At 34.5% G+C, this 23881-nt stretch overlaps 1 protein-coding gene across 15 annotated transcripts in view; it reads left to right on the top strand.

Moving 5' to 3' along the window:
- The window catches only part of ZNF644 (zinc finger protein 644), a 103538-nt gene that overhangs the window by 28843 nt on the left and 50814 nt on the right, over window positions 1-23881 (top strand). For 14 of the 15 annotated variants that reach the window (XM_019753114.2, XM_019753156.2, XM_019753106.2 and 11 more), the window contains one exon: window positions 3106-3166. The exons of the other annotated variant lie outside the window; for it this stretch is intronic. In XM_019753114.2, the coding sequence (XP_019608673.2) occupies window positions 3123-3166 (44 nt within the window). In that variant the 5' untranslated portion in view covers window positions 3106-3122. The remainder of the gene's footprint in view (window positions 1-3105; window positions 3167-23881) is intronic. 15 annotated transcript variants of the gene reach the window in all.

The following is a 23881-nucleotide window of genomic DNA, read 5'->3' as shown; positions in this document are numbered from 1 at the left end:
AAAAGACCTAACCGGAAAATAAGCCCTAGCATGATTTTTCAGGATGACATCACCTGAACATGAGCCCTAATGCATCTTTTGGAGCAAAAATTAATATAAGACCCAGTCTTATTTTCAGGGAAGCATGGTAGCTATTGTGTGGGAGGAGTTTGTACTTTTTTTTACTATGGTAAAATGTGCACGTAATAAAATTTAACACTGTAAGCATTTTAAAGTGTACAGTTCAGTGGCATTAAGTGCATTCTTATTGTTGTACAAACAGGCACATCCTTTTGTATTTGCTAGGGCTGCTATAACAAAATACCACAGATAGGATGGCTTAAACAATAGAAATTTCTGGAGGCTAGAAGTTCAGGATTAGCGTGTTAGGTTTGGTTTCTACTGAGGCCTCTCTCCTTGTAGTTGGCTCTCTTCTGTCTGTGTCCTCACATGGCCTTCTCTCTGTGCATGCATCCCTGGTGTCTCTCATACAGATGCCAGTCATGCTGGATTAGGGCCCACCCTTGTGATTTCGTTTAACCTCGGTTACCTCCTTAAAAGCCCTATCTCCAAATAGAGTCACATTGGGTTTAGGGCTTCAACATGAATTTTACAGGGACACAATTTAGTCCATAACACCTTTTATGTAGCGCTTCTAATTTATTTCCTAGAGAACCTACAATCAGTATATTAGTTTCCTTGGGGCTCTTCTAACAATTTACTACAATCTATGTGGCTTAAAACAACAGAAACTTACTTTCTGGAAGCCAGAAGTCTGAAATCTGTTATCACTGGACAGAAATCAAGGTATCAGCAGGGTTGTTCTCCCTGCACAGGCTCTAGGGAGAACCTGTCCCTTGCCTCTTTCAGTTGTTGTGGTTGTTGGTGTTCTTGGCTATAGCTGCGATCTTTAAGGCCAAATTTCCCCATCTCCCTCTTTATAAGGATACATGTGATTGTATTTAGAGTCTTCGCAGATCCATGATAATCTCTCCAAGACCTTTAATTACTTCTGCAAAGACCTTTCCTTGGGGAGTGAGGGGGGCATATAAGGTAGGATTCACAGGTTCCAGGGATTAGGATGTGGATATCTTTTGTTGGGCCTATCACACTTCGATTGCTGTCACTTTGATTTATAGTTTTGTTTGTAATAGGTCCCAATATCCAGTTCTGGGTGGGTAAAGGTTGGTGGCAGTGGGTACAGAGAAAATACTCTCATTTCTTCTAGACATTACACAGAAAACTCTGTCTGTGGTTCTCAGTATGTGGTCCTGGAAGTAGCAGCATCAGCGTCACTTCAGGAACTTACTGGAAATGCAAATTATAGGCTCCACTCTTAGACTTATATAATCAAGAACCTTTGAGGGTGGGGCCTAGCATTCTGTATAACAAGCCCAAGTGATTCTGAGCATGCTCAAGTTTGAGAATCACTTTTCTAGATTATGGATATTATTAGTATTAAAACCAGATTTGCCTTCTTGTCTAACTCTTTTACTGCCTAAAGCTAATACTTAAATTAGTCTAGGACTTAGAGTCCACAGACTTTGTTTTTTGCAGGGATGCAAACATTTAGTACCAAAATTTTGGTGCTGATAATGAAGTTAATTCATTCATCCAATAAAAGGTTGCACTTGGCTGATTATTGTCAGTTGTATTTTTACTTAGACGTAGTTACTTCATAAAGTAGCATTACTGGATCCAAAAGTGATGTGAATTTTTTCCTCTGGTCTTTGAAAATGTGAATTCAACTCATTAGCCTGAATTTTATTTGTTTCTCTTCTACATTCCTATGTAAAATTTAGGATACAACACAAAATTTCTGTAGTCTTTGAGCCTACATTGTTATGCCTTTATAGTATGCCATCCAATGGAAGTGCTAATATGAGATAAAATAATTCTTGTCCACACTGTAGTTGAGAAAATACATGAGTAAACTAGGTTGATACAGAGCTATCACTAGTTGCTATAGCAATTGAGAAACACAGCTTTATGTAGTTGAAGAAATTAAAGAAGGATCTGTCAGGGTGACTGAGCTAAATATTGAAAAACTAGTAAAAATGTATTAGGAAAGTTAAAGATAAGGTAAGTATAGCTCACCATGTGAAGACATGAAAGCTGAGAGCATGGCGGCTCCTCTGGGAGTCAAAGGGGTTTGGGACAGTAGAAACGTGGAGTGAATGGGAGAGGAATGATTAAGGATCGATGGAGATGGCTGAGATCATTGATGAGTACTATTGAAGGACTGGAAGCATAGGTCTGACATCTTCAAGACAGCCATTGCAAAATGATTACTTAGATAGTTCTGGGAAGGATGAATTTGAGATTATAGTGAGTCTGGAGATAGCACAGTTACAGTAATTTAGGTAACAATGGCAGTAGGTGTGGTGGTGCCAGATTTCAAGAAAAGAATTCAGAAGAGTAACAAGCTGTTTTCAGGTAGGGGACAGGTGTAGAGTTCAGGCCAGGGCATAACTGAGTTTTCAGAATTTATGGAATGTGATGAAATTAGAGGTCGATAGATTTTTGAAAACTAAATTTTCAGTGGAATTTTGGGGAAGAGGTTGCATTACACTAGAGTGAAGATTAAATTGAGGAAGTAGTGCGTATCAATGTATGCTATTCTCTGGAATAATGATCTCTGGCATTTAGTAAGTACTTAGTGTTAGCAATTATTATGGCTACTGTTGGTATATACTTTTATGCCCTCTCATTGTATTTTTTTTCTTCAGCTTTTTGGCATTTTTTTTTGATACATACACAGTAGTATTAGATAAACATTGATCTAGATAGTAGTGTGTGTTTTTTGAACAAATCCTGATTTTAATTATGGTTATTGCCATACCATTAAAATTAACGAAAACAAATTTTGTAAATTTATTTTGAAGAGAACTAGAAAGTTTAAGTTTTTCATTTGAATAGATTATTGTTTCTCAAAATAATGATACTTTGCAAGTTTCCTGAATGTAAGAATGATCGTGTTTTAGTTGAGCACTTTTTCAGGTAGATGTTATGTCAAGAAAAACTTTTGATTTGCAGTTTTTAACTTAAAAGCATAGTGTGTTATAGATGTACTTATTCATACCTGAAGCAAAAAACTAAGTGATGGTTTTACCTGTATTCTTTCAGGTTTGATTTAATTTCGAATGAGATTGTTCTTGCAGCAAGATGTTAATAAGGCACAATCTAGGTAAGTAGAAGACTACTTTGTTAAATGTTACATACTAAAGTAGGAGTAATATAAAATATTTATTTTTTAAAAATGTGCTTCCAAGTCCAGAATCAAGTTTTTTAATAAAACTTTGAAATACGAAGAATTGACGATTTGATGCACTTGGTCCAGGTTATTTGATGGGAGTAAAAATACAGCTATCAAATTGCGAAGCTAAATTCTTACTTTTCCTTTTTATATTGAATTTTAGAATTTAGATGTGCAGTCTCCAATGACTATAAAACATGTTAGAAAATCAAGTTGGTGGTTGGTTTAGCCATTCAGAAACCAGTTCAATAAGAGATTTGTTAGATTGCTTCGGTGTTCTCCTCTTAGTTGATTATAGTACTTTGGTAGTCATTGCTTTTGTGAATTTTACTTCATTAATGAAACACTTCCATAAACTGGTTAAATTATCCAAATTCTGATTTTGTTATATAATGTTCAGAATTATAAATGATTGTTTTGATATTTTTCTTGTGGGTATCTCTACTGAATGATTTTTCTAATTTAGCATTCTGATTGGTTTTAATTTTTAAAGATTACTGACTTTCAGAATATTGAGCTGTAGTCATGTTCTTTTGGTCTGGTATGTGAAAGAGTACTTTTTAATGATATAAACTGTTGACATGTTAAAAAAGATACGTTTACTGTCTATTGGTATGTGAACATGGCTTCAGGATATAAACAGATTAAGAATAATACTTTGATAAAATTGCAATTAACTTGGTTTTTCTCTAATCTAACTAGGTGTTTCAGCTGCCAGAAGCTTGCTGATTTCAAAGTTTTTTTTAAAAACCCTAGTTGAGAAGTGCTGTATTTGAGTGATATGTCATTAAATATATTCTCAGTAAGAGGATTAGGAATATTTTGAGCAAATTTTCACTTTTATTGCTATTATGTAATAGTAATAGTAGTTGTAGTTTGAAGAGTATTCTCTCTAGGTCATGTTAAGTGCTCCTTGTGCCTTATTAATCTTTATAGTACCTCTTCTAAGGTAGGAGATTTTTATTTTTTGGTTAATAGTGAGCGGTTTCTTTTTTTTAGGAAGAGGACTTTATTTCCATAGCATTTATTATGAATAACATTTGTCTATGTAACTTCCTGAAGAGGAGAAGCAGCTAGACTTTTGTATTTAAGATTGTCTAGGGAATTTGCTTATTAGTTGAATGTACAGTGTCTGTTGGAGTCTTTACTCTGATTTCTTATATGTTAGAAATTGCTTATGGGATGACACTGGTTTAATTTATTCTGACCTTATGTCACCACAATTATATATGCATTTTTTTATTAAGTTCAAATTTATGTATAGTATAATGTGAAAAATTTAAAGTATATGCTGCATGAGTTTTTACATATATGTCCACGTGTGTAACTACCATCTAGGTCAAGATGTAGAACATTTTTATTGTCCCTGAAAGTTCCTCTTGCTCTTCCTTTCGAATCCAGTAGGCTTTCTTCCTGAGGCAAGCAGCTTTCTGAATTCTATCACCATACCTTAATTTTTCCTTGAACTTTGTGTGTATAGAATAATATAACATGTACCCTTTTTGTATCTGTTTTTTAATTCAGTGTTTTTGAGTTTCCTCCATGTTGTATCAGTAGTTCATTATTTTTTATTGATGAGTAATATTCTATTGTATAAACATACTGCAAATTTTTATGCATTCTCTTTAATTTTGTTTCTTGGAGTCTTCAAGTCTCTGACCTCACTTTCCAAAATTCTACACTGCTTGCCTTCCTCTAGTTGTCCCTTTCATTGACCACCATCACCTGCCCAATAAAATGTAAGCTCTATAGGAAGGCATACAGTGATCCCCTGCAGCTATTCCAGAATGCCTAGAACTAACTAAATAAATAAAATGTGTTTCCTGTTCCTAGTTGTAGTCATATGTATCTGTTGTCCCCCTTCCCCAACCCCTTGCCTGCCAGCTGCCAGTGTCCTTCCTGCTGGATGTCCGCTTCTCTCCTGAATTAGTCCATCTCAAGCACCATGTTGGCCTTTGAGCCACGCCTGGCCATACTGCAGTAGTCTGTTAGCTCTTTGAAGGTAGATACCGTATATGTCCTATTTATCTTATGATCACAGTGCCAAAGTACTATGTACTTTGTGAATGTTTGTTAAACATGAACAATGAACAACGTTCTCTCAGACAAATAGGGATTCAGAATGTTTGCCGGAATGGGATGGGGGCATTGGCACTTTAGTTGCTGTTGGGCTGTAGCAAGGAGCCAGTGAGAACAATACAGAGGCAGCATTATAGGCATTATGGAAAGAGAAATAAAATATCCCCCAAGTGTTCTTTCAGTCCAGTTGGAATAAAATGACTAGTCATTGTTAATTTTGATTACTCTTTTCCAGGTGAAGGCATTAATCCATGTTATGGAAATTAAAGTGTTTGCTACTATAATAATAGTATTCTCTTTGTGACTTTGTAGTAGTTATTTCCTTAAATATTTTGAAAGATGTGTTAGACTAATACAAGTAGAAGATTAGGAAGACTGGTCACATCTGTAAAAAGTAAAGACAACTTTTCCTCATTTTCCTGAGGGTAAAAAACTTGGAGTAGAGGAAGAAATTGAATCACAGCCTGGAATTGTGATAACATTTTTGATTCCTATAGCTTAGAAAGCTTGCTGTTTGCTAAAAAGTATTTTTTTTTAATTTTATTTTGTCATCGTAGATGTGTAATATATTTAAACAGTATGTTTTCCTAAGAAATGAAACTTTAAAAAAAATGTAAAGCATTTGCACTAGTTTTCTTCCATATTTTAAATTCGGCTAGTTGGGTTGGCTATCGTAGTCACCTGGGGGATTTTTATGCCTGAAGCTTGATTGCCTTCTAGCAAGTCCAAAGCAAGGAGCGGTTCATTCCCACTGGGATCAATTTGTTGCTTTTCCTCTCTGCAGCTTCTGCTGTAAAGGTTGAACAGAGTTGGACATTGACCCCATCTCATGCTGTTCCTCTATCTCCCTTCAAGGATTTTCTTAGACACAGATTTTTATTAAATGTAGACCCTCACTTGTTTCTTTTGTTTCATCCTGGATGTGAAATGTGTTTAGTTTTCTTTGTTGTTGTTGATTAATTTGAGTATTCAGAGAAATTTAACCTTGTGATTGTTTGACTTATGTGTCTTTAAAATATTTGAGACTCATTTTTCTCAGAGGCTGTTACGTATACCTCAGTTTCAGACTCTTCCACTTGATTTTGTGCTTCAGTATTTTACGTACCGTAGTCAACTGCTGCTAAGCATTTCCATTTAGCAGAATCCTTGAATTCAAGGATTTGTAGTTCTTTATGCATGTTTGTCTTATATTAGTTTAATTTCCAAGTTAACTATCTGTGCTTCAATTTTAGTAGCACCGTAGATGTGTTACCCAGTGTTGTAATGTAAAAAAGAACCTTTTAATAAAATTATGTGTTCTTCATTCTTGATGAGACTGTATAGTGTACATTTGACCTTTTTCAAATATATTGCCAAGCAACATTTAGTATTTTCAAAATTTTATTTTTTAAATAAAGTCACATTTGTTTATATATGTGAGCAAATAGTATAGAAATGTTTAAAATAAGATGTAAAACTTTCTTCTCTCACCCAGCACTGTACTCCTCATAAGTTACCCAAACTAACTGGTTTCCATTTACCAGTATATCTTGACCGTTTTTCAAATGTGTGTTATATTTAATAAAATGTAACTTTTCTTATTGATAGACATTTGGGTATATCTCAGATTGTTTTTTGCTTGAATAAGCAATGTTGCAATAAATATTCCTGACTGTAGAGTATCTGTAAGATAATTTGTAGCAATGGATTGATGGGTCAGTGTATATGTGCATTTAATTTCTGATACATATTGCAAAATTGCAATGAGGTTGTAGCACTTAACATTCTTATTAGCAGTTTTTGAGAATATCTGTTTTCCTACACCCTGCTAAATATTAACTTGTATCTTAATTCTTGCCAATCTATTCAGTGAAAAGTGTTTATTTAAAGTATTTAAAAGTATTTATTTGACTGCATTTCTTTGTGAGATTCCTCAAAGTTTTGAAATGTCACCTTCATCATATCTTAATTCCATGGAAAAATATATAATTAGCAAAGGTTGTTTCCTTTGTTATTAAATCCATCAATTAACATACCTTGGTGTTTTATGTACTGCATTCAGTTTTTCATATTGAATAACCAGATTTTAATAAAAGTCATATATGCTTATGAGTGAGCAAATAGCTTTCTTGGTTCCCTTTGTACTATTTATTCGGGGTAAATATTTCCTGATGGTGAATTTCTTTATAATTTGGTATACATTAATGTTAGCATAGTCTATAAGTAAAAATATAATAAAAGCCATTACTAAGTATTAAGTTAATTAAATCTAGATTGACAACATGCCACTCAAAATCTATTGTCTTTTGCAACTCAAGCATTAGAAAACCCTCCTTCTTTGTGGGTTTTTTTTTGTTGTTGTTTTTTTTTTTACTGCCTTTAACATATGTGAAAATCTGTAATTATTAACATCAGATCCAGCTTTAAAGTCAGTGAACTCCTTTTTTCAAATTCTTTAATTCTAACAAGTGCTAAATTTAAGACCAGAAAAAAAGAGAGCTGAGGAAATCCCTAACATTATCATGATGGTTTCTCAGAGTTATTTTTAAGGATTAAGATAATTGCCTTTTGGGGGGCTGTTTTTTTGTACGGTATTTTCCAGTGTAATGCCTTTACTCCTGAATATGTTTATATTTCTCTTATTCTTCATCTTAAAACTCATCCTTGGTTTTACTATGTTGTTTCATTTGTTGAAAGGGTTAGGTAGGCAGCGTTGATCTGTTTTTAAGCTGAGTTGTCAATTTATCTTTCCAAAGAAAGTTTCATCCATGACTCTATTTATTACAAAAATTTCTAGCCAAATCTGAATTGTTTTGCAACTTAACAGTTAAAGGCTAAGTGGCAAATGTCATTTCAATATCTGAACAGGAAACCATGAAACTGCCTTGTCAAACCAAAGAATTTTGCCGTTGCTGTAGTTGAATATTCTGTGGTAGGTCTAAACTGTAAATAAAAGTGCTAAATAAAACAAGGCATTCAGTAAGCCTTTATTGAAACATAATGTTCTAGGCACTATGCTATATGTTACGTGTGCATTGATAATTAGACTTCTCAGTGCCATGTATATTATGTTACAAGTCATGGACAGAACACTGTCAGATATGTATGGTGTAGTGGGACTATGGAGGGAATTTTGAAGGCAGATATCAGGGAAGGCTTCATAGAAAGAAGGTGACATTTGAGTTGGACCCTGAAGGAAACAAAAGAATTTTGATGATAGGATGACTGTGGAAAAATGTGGACAAGAGGGGATGTGAACTAAATTTTAGTTTCCAAAAGTTATTTTATAAAACAGTTTCATTTGACTAGATGTCCATGTTGTCAAAGTTACTGGCATTTTCTTAAGTGTACAGTTGACTACAGCTTAGGAATTCATTGAATTGTTTGTTTGTTTTTTCAAACTTTTAAAACAAATCTTAATTTGAACCCACCAAGAAATAAATTATACTGTGAAAGCCTGCGTACTTATCATTAATTTACAAATTACAATATTACACTTAAGGGTGTGAGGTTCATAAATAATTGAAAACTGACTTGAGGTCAGGTAGAGAGTTAGAACCTAAGTCTTCTGACTTCTGATCTACTGCTCTTTTGAAAGGACCATTAAAGTAAATATTTGAAACCTTTTAGTCTTCTAGCTGGACTGGGAACTTTAGGCAGGTCTACCTGTCACATGATTGGTATTCAGTAAATACTTGTTTAATATCTTATTCATTCAATGTTTCATGAGTTGGTTATTGTAGTTACATTGGTTTTAGCTCATACTTGATATTTGTTATCAGTCTGAGGAGGAAAGATGACTAAATATGTAATTACAATAAAATGTGATTAGTATTGTGATAGTCTGTGTTCCTGAATGGCAAGGATCATGTCTGTTTTATTAATTAATATATAAACACTTAGGATAGCATTTTATTCATAGGCATTTAATAAATATATTTTGAGTGACTGAATGGAAATATGGCAAGACCTCCCAGAAGTGACATTTAAATTAAAACTCAGAGGAATTGTTGGTGATTTATCTAGATAAAAACTTAGGGAAAGACTGTTTTTAGCAGGAGAAATATAAAGTGGAAATGATGAGAGGTAAGAGAAAGGGAAGATTGGTAGAACTGAAAGAAATGTATGTTTTGAGTGTGGAGTTCTAGATCGAGTGAGGATGTGGCTAGTGTCAAGAGAGAAGACAGAGTAAAGCTTGAGCGATTTTATTGAGGGTTTTATAAACCACTTTAGGGAGTTTGGGTTAACAGATTAATGAAACACCACTGAAGGAGTGTAAGTGTGAGGAAGTGATGTAATCAGATCTGTGTTTTAGAAAAGGTCCCTAATTAAAATGTGGAGAATTCATCTGAGGAGATGCTAGAGTGGATTCAGGATGACCAGTTAGTACAGGGAGGATGCTGATCTGACTTTAGAGTGGTTGATAGTGGGGATAAGATATGGTTAGATTTGAGAGAGATTTAGACAACGGGATACATCAGTTTTGGTGATTAATTATAATGCAATTGGGGGTAGGAGAGTAAGGGAGGAAGGAGTTAAGGATGATATCCGTGTTTCTGTCCTGGGCAGTAATGCTGTATTCACAGGTAGGAACTGTGGAGAAGAAGCATGTTTATAGAGAACACGAGCTAAAATTTTAGATTCTTTATTCTGAAGTAGCTCAAGACAGCTAAGTAGAAATGTCAGGAAACCATGAACCATAAACCAGGTGGAAGGAAGCTAGATATGAGACCTATAACTTAAGAAAGAGATCAGCATTAAATCTTCATAATGTGTCACAGATTTATTTTTTATTCTGGTATCTCTGCAAGATATTACAAAGCATCTTTTCTAAAATACTCACTTGACCTAATGATTGTTGAAAAATGACTTAATCCATATAGAATTATAGCTGGTGTTTTTATTAGAGATTCTGACTTCTGCGTATTTTTAATTAAACAAGATTTAATACCATTAATGAGTAATTAATCATGCTACTGATGGCAAGAGTCTTACTAAAGATACTTAAATAGCTAAGGGTGTAGTAAATGTGTTAAGTCTTGGATTTCCATTAATACTGTCTAATACATAGTAGCTAAACATAAATTCTGATAATATTTGATAATGCAGACATTTTCTCCAGCATGAGTAGCAGTTTAGGTTAAAGTGGTCCTGAAGTCTTTGGGTTAATAATGATTCAGCAAATCATTCAGATATAAGATATACGAGGTCTGACAACTAAGTTCGTGGACTCATCCTAGACAAAGTGCTACATACCTCATTGCTGAATTATCACTACAGTCACCTTCGCAGTACTCCCCTTGGGGAGCTGTACACTGATGCCAGGGCCTAGTCTACCCTTCAAAGCAATTTAGAACTCTTTCTGGAATGGCCATCAGAGCTGTCATCGTATTACCCTTGATGTCCTGAATGTCATCAAAATGTCTTCTTTTCAATATTGCCTTTATCTTCAGGTAAAGAAAGAAGTCATTGGGGGCCAGCTCAGATGAGTAGGGAGGGTGTTCCCATACAGTTACTTGTTTACTGGCCAAAAACTCCCTCACAGACAGTGCCGTGTGAGCTGGTGCATTGTTGTGATGCAAGAGCCATGAATTGTTGGTGAAAAGTCCAGATCGTCTAACTTTTTCACGGAGCCTTTTCAGTACTTCCAAATAGTCAATTTGGTTAATTGTTTGTCCAGTTGGTTCAAATTCATAATGAATAATCCCTCTGATATAAAAAAAAGGTTACCAACATTGTTGCAACAAGTTCGTGAACTTGATTGTCCCACCTCGTATATATGTGAGAGTAGGTAGGACCTTGCCTGCCTTGTTCACCATTGTACACTCACTATCTAGAGCAGTTCTTGGCACAGAGGTACTCAAAGAATTATTGAATAATCAGTCAGTATTTACATATAATGTTTAGTATCTAATTAAATTTTATTTTTAGTCAAATGACAGCAGTGGCAGACAAGTTAGTTCTTCTAACTTAAAAGATGGTGTTAATAACTTTTATTTGAGTAATATTTTCCCTGATTAAGTTACACTAGAATCATTCGTATTTATACTGCCTTGTTTCTTTGTATTTCTTTTCCAACAAACAGACATATTTCACTTTCTAATAAACATTTTTAATGGCATTAGTGAAACATGTCTTCTAATAAAAACATAATCAGTTAGGACATTTTCATTTGTGTATTCTGACATCACCATGTCTAAACTGGATTGATTAGTCACTTTTACTTTTTCAAAACCTGTTCTTGCTAGTGCCCCATTCTCTTGTTATCAAGACCAAAATCTGTGAATATTTACATTGTTTATTTTCTGTCATGAAGATTTAGTCAGTTACTAGGCCTTTTTGCTTCTATTTTATCAACATTGTATGTATCATTTCTTTCCATTCTCATTGCTGTTTTGTTTATGGCATTCATCTGTGAATGATAGGTGTTTGCTCACTTCATTTTATTTGTCTAATTACATTTAATTCAGCTTTTTAGGGAGTTATATTAACCTGCTCAAAAACATTAAACTTCTTAAGGATACATTTTAATTCTTAGATCTTATAATCAGGAGCTTCCAAATCATGTTCCAATCAATTTTAACAGTTTCATCTCCTGCTATTTGTTTATAAGCGTGTTCCTGCAGCCTAATTGATTATCATTGCTCTTAAAAAATCCTGACACTTTCACCATTATTCATATCTTTCTCATCAATCTCATCCTCAGTTCATCTGTATGCTTAAAATTTAACTATCAAAAAAAGTTCAACTCAAATCTTGCCTCTGTCTTGAGGTGATATAGTTCTTAGGAAGTCACTTTCTATATCTGCAGTAATTGTAAACTGAACCACCCATTGATTGAATGACTTAAAAGCATGAAAGATAATAAGATACTAAATATTGACATCTACAGAATCCTCTACAATTGACAGGCTCTTATATATTTTTTGACTGATTAAAAACTAAAACTGTGAGAATCTTAGATTTCTTTTTTTTTAAATTTCTTTTTTAATTGGAGAATATTGGGGAACAGTGTGTTTGTCCAGGACCCATCAGCTCCAAGTCAAGTCGTCGTTTTCAATCTAGTTGTGGAGGGCGCAGTTCACTGGCCCATGCGGGAATCAAACCAGCGACCTTGGTGTTACGAGCACTGCCCTCTAACCGGCTGCTGCCCCCACTTATTTTTTTTTTTAACAAAAGTTTATGTATAGTGTTTACTCTTTTTATACTTGACAAACAATTAGATTTTTTTTGCCTTATTGGTTAAAAACCAAAACCATGATAAGCCCAGATTTATTTTATTTAACATTTATGTACTTTATGCCAGGCATTGTTATAAATACTTTAAAAATATTAACTCAATCTTCAGTTTTCAGATAAGAATACCGAGATACAATGAGTTTAATGAGTGGGAGTTACAATGAGTGGGAGAGCTAGGATTTGAATCAGGTAATTTAACTTCAGTATCTGTGCTTTTATAGGCTGTTAGTACTGCCTCTCATTAGAGCTGTAAAATATTTTAGCTATGAAGAGAAGAAAATATACAGAAAAATGCTATAATGAAATATATAATCTTATCTCATTTAGACCCACTCATTTCTCCTTCATCCTTAGGTTATTTTGGAGCAAATCTAGATACTTATTGGTCCCCACCCTACCCAGATTGGTAATTAATAAAAATATATTGATATACTTTCATAGTTAGAGAGAAAAGGTTTAAAATAAGCCTGCCTTTTCTACCAATAATCTTTCCTGGAATTTGACAGGATTTGCAATAAACCTATAGATTGATTTGGGAAGAATGAATTTCCCAATCTATACATTTCTATTTAGGTCTTTGATTTCTTTCATCAGCATTTGTAATTTCAGCATACAGATATTTTATGTGTTTTGTTATACCTGAGTATTTTGTTTGGATTCATTGTAAGTGGCATTGTGATTTTAATTTCAGATTCATATATTCATTGCTAGTATATAGAAATGTAATTGATTTTTATCTTTGAGGTAAAATTCACCTAAAATAAATTATTAATTTTAAGGTATAAAATTCAGTGGCCTTTTTGATTTGCAATATTGTGCAACTATCACCTCTGACTAGTTCTCAAATATATCATCACTTCCAAGGAGGACACCCTGTACCCATCAAGCAGGCACTCCACATTCTTTCCTCCTCCCAGCCCCTAGGACCCTCTAATCTGCTTTCTAGCTCTATAAATTTACCTATTCTAGATTCTAGATGTTTCAGATAGACATCGGGATCATACAATATATAACCTTTTATGTCTTCTTTCACTAAGCATAATGTTTTTTGAGGGTTATCCATGTTTCAGCATATGAGTACTTCATTTATTTATTTATTTATTTTTTAATGCCTGAATAATATTCTGTTAAATGGCTATGCTAGTTTCTTTATCCATTCAGCTGTGAATGGACATTTGGGTTGTTTATATCTTTAAGCTATTGTGAGTAGTCTGTCTTTATGCCAGTACCAGAATGTTTTGATTACTAGCTTTGTAATTTATTTTGGAGTTAGGAAGTATGATACCTGCAATTTTATTCTTCTTTTTCAAAATCATTTTGGTTATTTGGGATCCCTTGAGATTTCATATTAATTTTAGGATGAATTTACCTACTTCAGCAAAAAATAAATGCCATGGGAAATTTGGTAGTGATTATTATGTTGAATCTGTTGATTGCTTTAGATAATATGGACATCTTAATACTAAGTTTTCCAGTCCATGAATACTGGGTATCTTTCCATTTATTTGTGTTTTTAAAACAATTTTTTTCAGGAATATATTGTGGTTTTTAGTGCACGAGTCATTCATTTCCTTGGTTCAGCTTATTTATAAGTATGTTATTCTTTGTGAAACTATTCTAAATGAGATTGTTTTTCTTAACAGTTTTTTGTAGTCTTTTGAGTTTCCTACATAAGGTCATGTTGTCTGTGAACAGAGATAATTTTATTTTTTCCTTTTCAATTTGAATGCTTTTTATTGTGTTTCTTGCCTAATTGCTCTTGCATAGACTTTCAGTACTATGTTGATTAGAAATAGCAATAGCAGACCGTCTTGTTCCTGATCTAGAGGTAAAGCTTTCAATATTCACTATTGAGTATGAGTTTAACTGTGTGCTTTTTATAGATGGGCTTTATTATGTTGATATAGTTTCCTTCTATTCCTAGTTTATTGAGTGTGTTTTTTTCCTCCTGAAATGGTATTGAATTTTGTCATACTTTTTTTCTGTATCAGTTGAGCTGATCATGTTATTTTTCTCCATTCTGTTAATGTGGCATATTACGTTGGTTGAGTTTTATATGTTAAACCATCCTTGCAGTCCAGGAATAAATCCCACTTGGTCGTGGTATATAGTAATAGTAGTGTGTTGTTGAAGTCAGTTTGCTAGTGTTTTGTTGAGGATTTTTTTTTAACCAGTATTCATCAGGGATATTGGTCTCTAGTTTTCTTTTGTGTCTTTGTCTGGCTTTGGTATCTGTACTGCTGGCCTCACTGAATAAGCTTGGAAATGTTTTCTCCTCTTTAATTTTTTGGAAGTGTTTCAAGAGAATTGGTGTTAATTCTTCATTAAATATTTGGTAGAATTCTCCAGTGAAGCTGTCGGTCCTGGGCTTTCCGTTGTTGGGAGGGTTTTCATTACTGCTTCAATTTCCTTACAGTTGTAAGTCTGTTCATATTTTTTTTAATTGCTTTATGATTCAATCTTCATAGGCTGTATCTTTCTAAGAATTTATCTATTTCTTCTTGGTCATTCAGTTTTTTGGTGTACAGTTGTTCATAGCATTCTCATAATCCTCTTTGTTTCTGTCGCATTGTTTATAATGTTTCCTTTCATTTCTGATTTATTTGAGTCTTCTTAGTTAATGTAATTAAACTTGTTAATTTTGTTAACCTTTTCATAAAGCCAACCCATTCTCATAATCCTCTTTGTTTCGGTCGCATTGTTTATAATGTTTCCTTTCATTTCTGATTTATTTGAGTCTTCTTAGTTAATGTAGTTAGACTTGTTAATTTTGTTAACCTTTTCATAAAGGCAACCCTTTATTTCATTGATTTTCCTATTTTTTGTTCTCTATTTTTATTTCTGCTCTGGCCTTTATTATTTCTTTCCTTCTGCTAGCTTTGACTTAAGTGTTCTTATTTTCTAATTTTTAGAGGAGCAAAGTTAGGTTGTTGATTTAAGATCTTTTTTAAAGTAAGTGTTTTCAGATATATACTTCCAACGCAGCTTTCACTGCATCTCACAAGTTTTGGTATGTTGTGTTTTCACTTTTATTTGTCTCAAGGTATTTTGTAATTTCCCTTTTTACTTCTTTTTTGACCCATCGTCTATTTAGGAGTATGTTGTTAAATTTCCACAGAATTGTGGATTTTCCAGTTTTGTCTGTACTATTTATTGAGTTCTAGTTTCGTTTCATTGTTATCAGAAAAAGATATTTGTATTATTTAGGTCTTCTTGAAATTGTTATGACCTTTTCTTGTGGCTTAACATGCTGGAATATGTTTTATATGCACTTGGGAAGAATGTGTAGTCTGCCGTTCTTGGGTGGATTATTCTGTAATATGTCTGTTAGGTCTTCTTGGTCTGTAGTGTTGTTCCAAGTTCTCTATTTTCTTATTGATAATCTGTGTCGTTGTTCCATTACTGCTTTCTTTCTTATTTAGTTGATCTTTTTATTGTACATCATTGTGATTTCCTTCTCATTTCCTTTTATGTATATTTTCCAGTTATTTTCTTGTGTTTGCCTTGGCAATTACAATTAGCATCTTAAGCTTTTATAACCTAGTTTGAATTAATACCAGCTTTATTTCAGTAGTGTAAAAACTCCGTTCTTCCACAGCTCCGTCCCTCCCGTTTTATTACTATCCCAAGTTACATCTTTATACCAGAATAGTAGACTTTTATGTTTAGCTATATAGTTGCCTTTATCTTTGTTCTTTATTTCTTTTTATCGCTTTCTATTACCATACAGTACCTTTTTATTGATGTCTGAAGGACGTCCTTTAACATTTTTATTAGTGGTTAACTCTCTCAGCTTTTGTTTATTTGGCACTGGCTCAATTCCTCTTTCATTTTTGAAGGACAGTTTTGCTGGGTATAGAATTCTTGCTTGACAAGTTTTTTCTTTCAGCACTTTATAAATATATTGATGCTTTCTGGCCTTCATAGTTTCTGATTAGAAATTAGCTATTAGTATTATTAAGGATCTGTTGCATGGGACAAGTTGCTTCTTTATTGCTGCTTTTATTATTTATCCTTTGTCTTTGGGTTTCAACAGTTTTGTACTAATGTGACTTAGTCTGGATCTCTTTGCATTTATCCTAGTTGGAGTTTGTTGAGTTTCCTTGATGGTTATGTCTTTTATTAAATTTTGGATGTTAATAGCCATTACTTTTTGAAATATTGTTTCTGTCTCTATTTTTTTTTTAACCCCTCTATAAATATGTGGGTACACTTGATGGTGTCCACAGGTCTCTTCATCTCTATTCATTTTTCTCCATTGTTTTTTTTTTCCTTTCTATTCCTCAGACTGCATAATTTCAGTTGACCTTCTTTCATGTTCACTGTTTCTTCTGCTTGCTGAAATCTATCTTTGAAACCCACTAGTGCATTTTTCATTTTAATTATTGTTCAGCTCCAGGATTTCTATTTTGTCTTTTATTTTCTAATAAATTTTTGTTTGATTTCATTATTGATATTCTCTATACTGAGACATTATTCTCCAGGCACCAGTTAGTTCTTTCAGTGTGGTTTCTGTTATATCTTTTAGCGTATTTAAGACTGCAAATTTAAAGGTTTTGTCTACTCAGTCCCATGTCTGTGCTACTTCAGGACAATTTCAATTGATTTTTTCCCCTATGAATAGGACATACTTTCTTGTTTCTTTGTATGCCATGTAATTTTATTGTAAAACTAGACCTCTTGAAGATTATTATGTAGTAACTGTGGCCATCAGGTTTTTCCTTCTGAGGTTTTTTTTGTTACTTCCTTTGAATTGTAGTGTGACTTCTAAATTTTTTTTAAGCTATATTTTTGTCATGTGTCTTTGGAATCTCTGTTCCTTTAGTTTGTGGTCACCTAGTGGTTTGACAAAAATTTCCTTAAATGCCTGGAGCAAAAGAGAGAGGAGAGAAGGGGAGGGAAAGGGAGGAGAGGAGAAGACAAGAAGAGAGTGTAAAGAAAAATAATACTTTTTCTTTTTTGTTTGGGCACTCCTTTAATTCTTAGCCAGATTACTTATGACTCTGCCTTACTCTTCTCTTACTGCTTGCACTAAGTCTAAAAATTAACCGGGGGTGGAAGCTTGGAATTTTTCTGGTCTTTTCTGAGCAGACACTGGGGTGTGGCAGGGTTTTCTACATCTTTCATTCTATTCACAAGCTTTTCAAAGCCCTCATTCACCAAGGTACCCTTCTTTCCAACTTTTAAACTTTCTAACATCCTCTGCTTTGCTGCTTTTCTGTGTTGAGGCATTTTTGAATTAGATGAAACAAAAGCATGTGCATTTTGTTACTCCATAATTGAACCCCCAGACAGGTCAAAGCAAACATATGTGTTTCTTTTGGAATAAGGTTGGCTCTGCTCTCTCCAGAACCAGATCCTCAAAACAAGAATGCTGGCTGATGTCTTTTTCACTTTTGCAGTACTGTGCAGAGGGTTGGAGCTCAGCTAATTTAAAGTGCTACGAGACTTATCTACGATTTTTAAGTCGGATTTTTCTTGATTCAGCATTTGCTTTGTTGCTATAAACCTTTTACTATTTTCCAGGGTTTGGAGAAAGTTGCTTGTTCTGAGAATTTCAGCTCTTTTTTTAGTTTTCACTGGCAGGGGTGGGGGCGGCGGCGGGGGCATGTCTTTTAATTTTCCTACTGTACTTGTCAGAGTTCTCCAGAGAAACAGAACCAATAGATTGTGTGTGTGTGTGTGTGTGTGTGTGTGTGTGTGTGTGTGTGTGTATACTGGGCGTGCCAAAAAATGTACGCACATTTTAAGAGATGTTATCTATGCCCAAGCTGTAATTAGAAGTGTCTAGACGCTGATGGTAACCATTTTGAGCACCTCTTGTAATTGCAGAAGTCAAACGTGACTTGTATTTGTCTTTTTTATCAGTATATCTTTAGTGTTATAACTTTAGTAGTTTTATCCTTTCTTAAAATGTGTATCGGGTTTTTTTGGCACCTTTTATATACATATATATACATATACCAAATTGGCTCATGCAGAAATGGAGGCTGACAAGTCCATAATCTGTAGTGTGGGCTGGCAGACTGGAGACATAGAGAAGAGCTGCTGCTGGAGTTCAAGTCCAAAGGTTGTCATGCTGAAGACTCAGGAAAGATGTGGGGAGTTCATGTTTGAAGGCCATATGCTGCAGAATTCTCTCTTGCTCCCTGGAGGTCTTTTGTTTTGTCCAAGTTTTCAACTGATTAGATGAGGCTCACCCACACTATGGAGGGCAGTCTACTCAATCTATAAATTTAAATGTTAATTTTATCCAAAAACAGCTTCACTGAAATTTCCAGAATAATTTTGTGGGGTTTGGCAGGTGAGACCAGCTGCTTGTATATTTTTTTTTAAGATTTTATTGGGGAAGGGGAACAGGACTTTATTGGGGAACACTGTGTACTTCCAGGCCTTTTTTTTCCCAAGTCAAGTTGTACTTTCAATCTCAGTTGTGGAGGGTGCCGTTCAGCTTCAGGTTGTTGTTCTTTCAGTCTTAGTTGTGGAGGGCGCAGCTCAGCTCCAGGTCCAGTCGCTGTTGCTAGTTGCAGGGGGCACAGCCCACCATCCCTTGCGGGAGTCGAACCCGCAACCTTGTGGTTGAGAGGATGTGCTCTAACCAACTGAGCCATCTGGGAACTCAGTGGCAGCTCAGCTCAAGGTGCCATGTTCAATTTTAGTTGCAGGGGGCGCTGCCCACCATCCTTTGCGGGAGTCGAGGAATTGAACTGGCAACCTTGTGGTTGAGAGCCCATGCTCCAACCAACTGAGCCATCCGGGAGGCAGCTCAGCTCAAGGTGCCGTGTTCAACTTTAGTTGCAGGGGGCAGAGCCCACCATCCCTTGCGGGACTCGAGGAGTTGAACCGACAACCCTGTGGTTGAGAGCCCACTGGCCCATGTGGGAATCGAACCGGCAGCCTTCAGAGTTAGGAGCATGGAGCTCTAACCGCCTGAGCCACCGGGCCGGCCGCTCCAGAATAATTTTGACCACGTATTCGAGCACTGTGGCCCATCCAAGGTGACATAAAATTAACCGTCACGCACACTTTGCCATTTTAACTGACATCCTGCAGTTGATTTGTATGTTTATCTTGTATGTTCTCTCCTTGCTCTACTCCACTAGTTCTAGAAGGTTTTTTGTCAATTTCTTGTAACTTTTTAGGTAGGCAGTGATATGTCATGTGCACGTGAGGGCAGTTTTAAGTTTTTTCCTGTCCAGTATATATCCCTTTTATTTCTTATTCTTGCCTTTTGTAGTGGCTGTAACTTCTAGTAATATGTTGAATTAGAATGGTGAGGTTGGACTTTTTTGCCTGGTTCCCAATCTTAGGTGGAAAGCATTTAGTCTTTTACTGTTAAGTATGTTAGCTATAGATGTTTTGTAGATGCTGTATATCAAGTTGAAATAGTTTCCCTTTATTTCAAAAGCTGAGAGTTGGTTTGTTTGTTTTTTTTAATCTTGAATGGGTGTCAGGTTTTTATTGATATGGTCTATGATTTTTTTCTTTAGCCTACTGATGTGGCAGATTACATTGATTTTTTTTTTCTTTCTTCAAACGTTGAATCAATGTCACGTACTGTGTCACTACCTGGAATAAACTCCACCTGGTTGTGGTGGATAATTTTTTTTTTTAATCTTATTGAGGAACTTTGGGGAACAGTGTGTTTCTCCAGGGCCCATCAGCTCCAAGTGATTGTCCTTCAATCTAGTTGTGGAGGACGCAGCTCAGCTCCAAGTCCAGTCACTGTTTTCAATCTTTAGTTGCAGGGGGCACAGCCTACCATCCCATGTGGGAATTGAACCGGCAACCTTGTCGTTGAGAGCTCACGCTCTAACCAACGGAGCCATCCGGCCACCCCATATGATTGTTTTTATACATTGTTTGATTCATATTGCTTATATCTTAGAATTTTTGTATCTAAGTTCATCTGAGATGTCATGGTTTTTATATTTTTGTACTGTCTGGTTTTGGTAACAGTGTAATACTAACTTCATAAATGAATTGGAACATGTTCCCTTTTCTATTTTCTGGAAAAGATTAAATAGAATTGGTGTTAATTCTTTTTTTAATTATTTAAAATAATTTTCCAGTTTGGAATTCTCCAATGAAACCATCTTGACCTAGAGATTTATTTTTGGGGAGAGTTTTGCAATTCTAAAATTCAATGCCCTTAATAGTTATTGGGCTATAATATATTAATTTCATATTAAGTGTGTTGTGTTTATTAAAATATTGGACCATTTCATCCACATTGTTAAATTTATGTCTGTAAAGTTGTTCATAGAATGTCCTTATTAGGTTTATGATATCTAGAGTGTATAGCGATATCCGATTTTATTATTAAATTTGTAATTTTTGTCTTATTTTTGTTAGTCTTGCTAGAAGTTTATCAATTTTATTGATTTTTTTCATGTAACTTTTTGTTTCAGTGATTTTTCTGTTATATTTTTGTTTTCAATTTCACTTATTTCTATTATATTATTTTCTTTTTCTGTTTGCTTTTGAATTATTTTGCTGTTCTTTTTCTATTGGTATGAATGTTCCTCTTCTCAAATGTATCAGTGATATAAATTTCCTTGTTTGCATTGTTTTGGCTATATCTCATATTTAGATAAGTTGTATTTTATTTATATTAAGTTCTCTTTTTAAAAAACTTTTTATAGAATATTTGAGGCATGGGTTATTTAGAAGTGTTCATTTTCAATTGATAGAGATTTTCCTGTTTGTTTTTTTTCCACACTATTGATTTCTAGTTTTATTGTGGTCAGAGAACACTGTATGATTACTATTCTTTTCAATTTGTTCAGGTTTGTTTTATTGCTGTGGATGTTGTCTGTCTTCATGAGTATTTCATGGGCACTTCAAAAGTGTATTCCTCTGTTGCTAGGTGAAGTGTTCTATTTGTGTCAGTAAGATTTTGTTGGTAGATTGTGTTCATATTTTTTATATGCTTGCTTATTTTCTGTCTAGTAGTTTTATCAGTTGCTAACAGAAGAGTGTTAAAGTCTCCAACTACAATTGTGAGTTCATCTCTTCTTCAGCTTTCAGTTTTGTTAGTGTATTTTGAGGTTCTGTTATTTAGTATGTATGCGTACACACTTAGGATAATTGTGGCTTCTGGGTTGGTTCATCCTTTTATCATTGTTTAATGTCACTCTGGGTTGCTAGTAATTTTCTTTGTTCTGAAGTCTACTTTACTAGAAAGTAATATAATCACTCTTGCCTCTTTAAAATAAATGTTTGTTGCATAGTGTATCTTTTTCCATACTGTTATTTTCAGCCTACGTGTGTCATTGAATTCTAAATGAGTTTTTTGTAAGCAACATATAGTAATGTTTATTTTTTCCACTCTGTCATTTTCTTTTTAAGATTTTTATTAAAATATAGCTAACATACAATACTGTATTAGTTTCAGGTGTACATCATAGTTATTCAGTAGTACCCACCTGGCTCTATATGTAGTTGTTACCATATTATTGATTATATTTCCTATGCTAAAGAAGTGATCACATGATAAGTCCAGCAACAATGTGACACTGTACCATGCTATCACAATGTTATTGACTATATTCCTTATGCTGTATGTTACATCCCTAAGACCTAGAAATTTAAACCTCTTATTTATCTTTTCCCCCTTTTAAAATTTTTCAATTAGAATTGACATTCAATATTATTTTATATTAATTTCACGTGTACAGCATAGGGGTTAGACATTTATATAATTTACAAAGTGAACCCTCTTGACTGGTACCCACAGGGCACTATACATAGTTATTACCATATTATTGATTATATTCCCTATACTTTACATCCCCATGACTGTTTTATAAATACCAATTTTTATTTAATCTCTTCACCTTTTTCACCCTGCCCCAACCCCTTCCTATCTATCACCCCAATATATCTAGTACCCATCTGCGACCATACATAGTTATTACAGTGTTATTGACTATATTCCTTATGCTGTACCCTACATCCCCATGACTGCTGTATACAACCAATTAGTACTTCTTAATTCCTTCCAATTTGTTATCCATCCCCATCCACCCTCCCATCTGGCAACCATCAAAATGTTTTCTCTATGAGTTTGTTTGTTTTCATTTGTTTATTTTGTTCTTTAGGGTCCACATATAAGTGAAATTATATGACATTTGTCTTTTGTTGTGTGACTTAATACACTCAGCACAGTACCCTCTAGGTCTGTGTTGTCACAGATGACTAAATTTTTCTTTTTTACGGCTGAGTAATATTCCACTGTATATATGTACCACCTCTTCTTTATCCATTCATCCATTCAGGGACAGCCAGGTTGCCTTCATATCTTGGATGTTGTAAATAATGTTGCAGTGAACATATGGATAAGCACGTCCCCTCGAAGTAGCTTTTGGGGTTTCTTTGGATAAACACCCAGAAGTAGGATTACTAGGTCCTTCTTTGTCTCTTGTTATAGCCTGTGTTTAAAAGTATAATTTGTCTGGTGTAAGTATTGGTACTCCAGCTTTTTTTTTCTCATTCCATTTTTCTTGAACTATCTTTTCCCATCCCTCTACTTTCCATCTGTGTCTGTCTTTCAGTCTGAAGAGAGTCTCATGTGGGCAGCATATGTAAGGGTCTTGTTTTCTTATCCATTCAGCCCACTGTCTTTTGATTGAAGCATTTAGTCCATTTACATTGTAAGTAATTGTTGATAGGTATGTAGATATTGCCACTTTTTTATTCATATATATTTTTTTATGTTACAGAAGTCCCTCTAACATTTCCTTGTAACACTATTTTAATGGTGATGAACTTCTTTAGCTATTTCTTGTCTGGGAAGCTCTTTATCTGTCCTTTGATTCTAAATGATAACCTTGCTGGGTACACTAGTCTTGGTTGTAGGTCCTTGCTTTTCTTCACGTGGAATGTTTTGTGCCAATCCTTTCTGGCCTGCAACGTTTCTGTTGAGAAATCAGCTGATAGTCTTATGGGAACTCCCTTACAGGTAACTAACTGCTTTTCTCTTGCTGCTTTTAAGATTCTCTATTTGTTTTTAACGTTTGGCATTTTAATTTTGATGTGTCTTGGTGTGGGCTGCTTTGGGTTCATCTTGTTTGGGACTCTGCCATTATATCTATTAGGTTGGTGCAAAAGTAATTGCTGTTTAAAAGGGTGAAAATAATTGCAAAATCCTAATATTTCGTCACTAGGTTTGGGAAGTTTTCTGTCGTTATTTCTTCAGATAGGTTTTCAATTCCGTGCTCTCTCTCTCCTCCTTCTGGTACCCCTTTAATGGGAATGTTGGTATGCTTGATGATGTCCCAGATGCCCCTTCTACTATCCTCATTTTTTAAAATTTTTGTTGTTGTTCTGATTGGGTGTTTTCTGCTA

Source organism: Rhinolophus sinicus, linkage group LG06, assembly GCF_036562045.2.
Source record: "Rhinolophus sinicus isolate RSC01 linkage group LG06, ASM3656204v1, whole genome shotgun sequence".
NCBI classification, from domain to species: Eukaryota; Metazoa; Chordata; class Mammalia; order Chiroptera; family Rhinolophidae; genus Rhinolophus; species Rhinolophus sinicus.
This window is presented reverse-complemented; position numbering and strand designations above follow the sequence as displayed.